General features: G+C 27.6%; 1 protein-coding gene across 1 annotated transcript; it reads left to right on the plus strand.

Annotated features, from left to right (window-relative positions):
• The first annotated feature begins 404 nt into the window (after window positions 1-404).
• Window positions 405-2,516, plus strand: LOC111039571 (myb/SANT-like DNA-binding domain-containing protein 3). The gene is made up of 5 exons (XM_022323127.1): window positions 405-447; window positions 1,268-1,371; window positions 1,517-1,675; window positions 1,744-1,876; window positions 1,963-2,516. Exons 1-5 carry the CDS (start codon window positions 405-407, stop codon window positions 2,514-2,516), a joined length of 993 nt encoding a protein of 330 aa, XP_022178819.1.

The raw sequence follows: 2,516 nt of genomic DNA on the forward strand, positions 1-2,516 counted from the left end.
ACACCTCGTATTTTGAATTAACTTTTAATAAATAGTCAAGTCTACTTTAATTATTATACAACACTACTTCATCCCCTATCTCATCAACGGTATCTATACGCGGTAGATCGCAACAAAAGATACAAAATGTATGCAACTCATTATTTATATTATATACTTACTCAAATATTACCAACACTGAATATGAATGTACATAAAATTAAGATTCATGAAAAAAAATGTATCATGAAAATCACCGACACGAAACCGTGATTGAAAATTATTAATTAAAATACTGTGAAGATTTTTCCCTTGCAAACAATCTTTTTTTGTGCGGACCGAGAAGAGTAAAGTACCTTAGAAGAAATAAAAACATATAGTGCTACAATAAAATAATGTAACTCTTCAGAAGTTATTGTTGTATCATGCTGCTCAAAGATGCAGACAAAGAATTCAGTTCTTTGATAGGTAATATTATTTAACTGCAGAACAGCATTTACTTATAAATCAGTAGATGCGAGTCAGATTGACACTTACACAGTAATTAATTCTAATAATAATTTGAATCGAAACGTACAACAAATTAAATATATAAATACCATGAAATGACTAAGAACAAATCATTTTAAACCCAAAAAGAAATTAATTCGTTCTTCACGTGATGAATATAATGACTCAGAAAGATATGAATAGGCCCCTATAAATTATTTTAATCAATAAACTAACGAAAAAACTATTGAAAATATGGTAAATTGCACTAATATTAAGTGTTGTAGAAACAGGAAAATCTATACTAGTGACATCAACTTAACCCTTTCTGGAAATGCACACCCCTACAGATGTATTTATGGTATTTGTTGAATCAATTTTGAATGATTTGGTTTATCAAACAGACTTATATGGCACACAGAAAAATAAAACACTTATGCCGGGTTGCATGAAACAGTTCCGTAAATTGTTGAACCGATAATATATTGATAGTAAAATAATGGAAGTTAAAGAACAGATTGCGTTTCATGAAAGTTTTATAAATTGTATCAAATAATCAGTTTATAACCAGTTATCTGGTATTCAGTAGTACATAAATATTATTCTTATCTAAGATAATAATTTTTTTTTGAAGAGATAAGAATGTTGTGGTTATTTAATAATTAATTGACAGTTGTTAAATATTTTTATTTTCCGTGTTGTAAATGTTGTAATGTGTTTGTTAAAACTATATGGCTTTTATTTAATTTAATAATTAAATAATTAAATATTTAAATAATTACCGGGTTGAATGAAACAGTTATGGAAGACGACAAAAAAAGGGGCAAGAATTTTACCGAAACAGAAAAATCAATTTTAATCGATCTTATTTTGCCATACAAACATATTATTGAAAATATCAAGGTAAGAATAACATGCTTTATTATTATTTACTGTTTATTGATTCTATTTTCTACAACAATTTTATGAATGAATACAGTTTCAAAAGTCAAATTTGCATGTTTCTGGTGTTCAGAATATGTTAGTAATACAATATTAAAATGTATAGACTGATGGTGCAACAAATAAAGAAAAAGATTTGGCATGGGGTGAAATTGCAAATACACACAATTGCCAACAAATTACTGGTATCAGAACCATTCGTCAATTGAAATCTGTATATGATGTTCAAAAAAGAAAGGCTCGAAAAGACAAAAGTGATTATAAGGTACCTATAATCATTTCAATTTATTTATTGTTTTTGAAATATTTAAATTAAAATATTGAACATTTTAGGTTGAACTTTACAAAACTGGTGGTGGTCGTAATTTATCAATGCTGTCAAGTACAACAGACAAAGTCATTGGAATCCTAGGTGATCGTTTAGAACCTTTATCTAACCAATATGATTGTGATTCTGACTATCCAAGTATGTATAATGAATTTTATCATAGTTATTTATTCTAAACTGTAGATGTTGGTACCTATATTTTATTATTATCTTATAACTTTTAGATGTTAATAACCCACCTGATGAATTCATTATTCAAACATTAAATGAAGATGATTTATCAGATGACTTATTTAACAACTCTGATGAAAACCCCTATTTAATTGAGAAACCAGTTACAAAAAAAAGATCTCCAGAAATACTTTTAGCACCAAGCAACAAATTGGTAAAAATATTGGACAAACAATCTGTTGCTCATAACGTCGCCACTAGTCATCCTGCAACTGTGGAACAAAATATAAACAAAAAGCATGAGTCTTCTGCAAAAAAGGTTTATGAAGGACTAAACCTTTTGACTTCCAAACATTTGGATATAGTTGAAAGTAAAGAAAAGCTAAAAGACAATTTGAATTTGTTAGCAATAAAAAAATCAAAACTGCAGTTAGAAATTACAGAAATGGAACAAAAGATCATGGTCCTAAGATATGATACTGAACAACAAAAGTGTGATTCAGAACTCAAGCAAAACAAATTAAAAGAACTAATTCTTGAGTCTGAACTAAGACAGAATAAAATGAAAGAAACTATTCTTTCAAAACAATTAATAATTAATTTGTAA

This window comes from Myzus persicae, unplaced genomic scaffold (assembly GCF_001856785.1).
Source record: "Myzus persicae strain clone G006 unplaced genomic scaffold, MPER_G0061.0, whole genome shotgun sequence".
In the NCBI taxonomy this organism is placed as follows: Eukaryota; Metazoa; Arthropoda; class Insecta; order Hemiptera; family Aphididae; genus Myzus; species Myzus persicae.

Bases quoted from the DNA above. Each gene is read 5' to 3' on its own strand.
- LOC111039571 (XM_022323127.1), top strand. From the start codon at position 405: ATGCTGCTCAAAGATGCAGACAAAGAATTCAGTTCTTTGATAG. The intron at 448-1,267 runs GTAATATTATTT...TGAATGAAACAG, and splicing joins AGAATTCAGTTCTTTGATAG to TTATGGAAGACGACAAAAAA. The intron at 1,676-1,743 runs GTACCTATAATC...TGAACATTTTAG, and splicing joins AAGACAAAAGTGATTATAAG to GTTGAACTTTACAAAACTGG.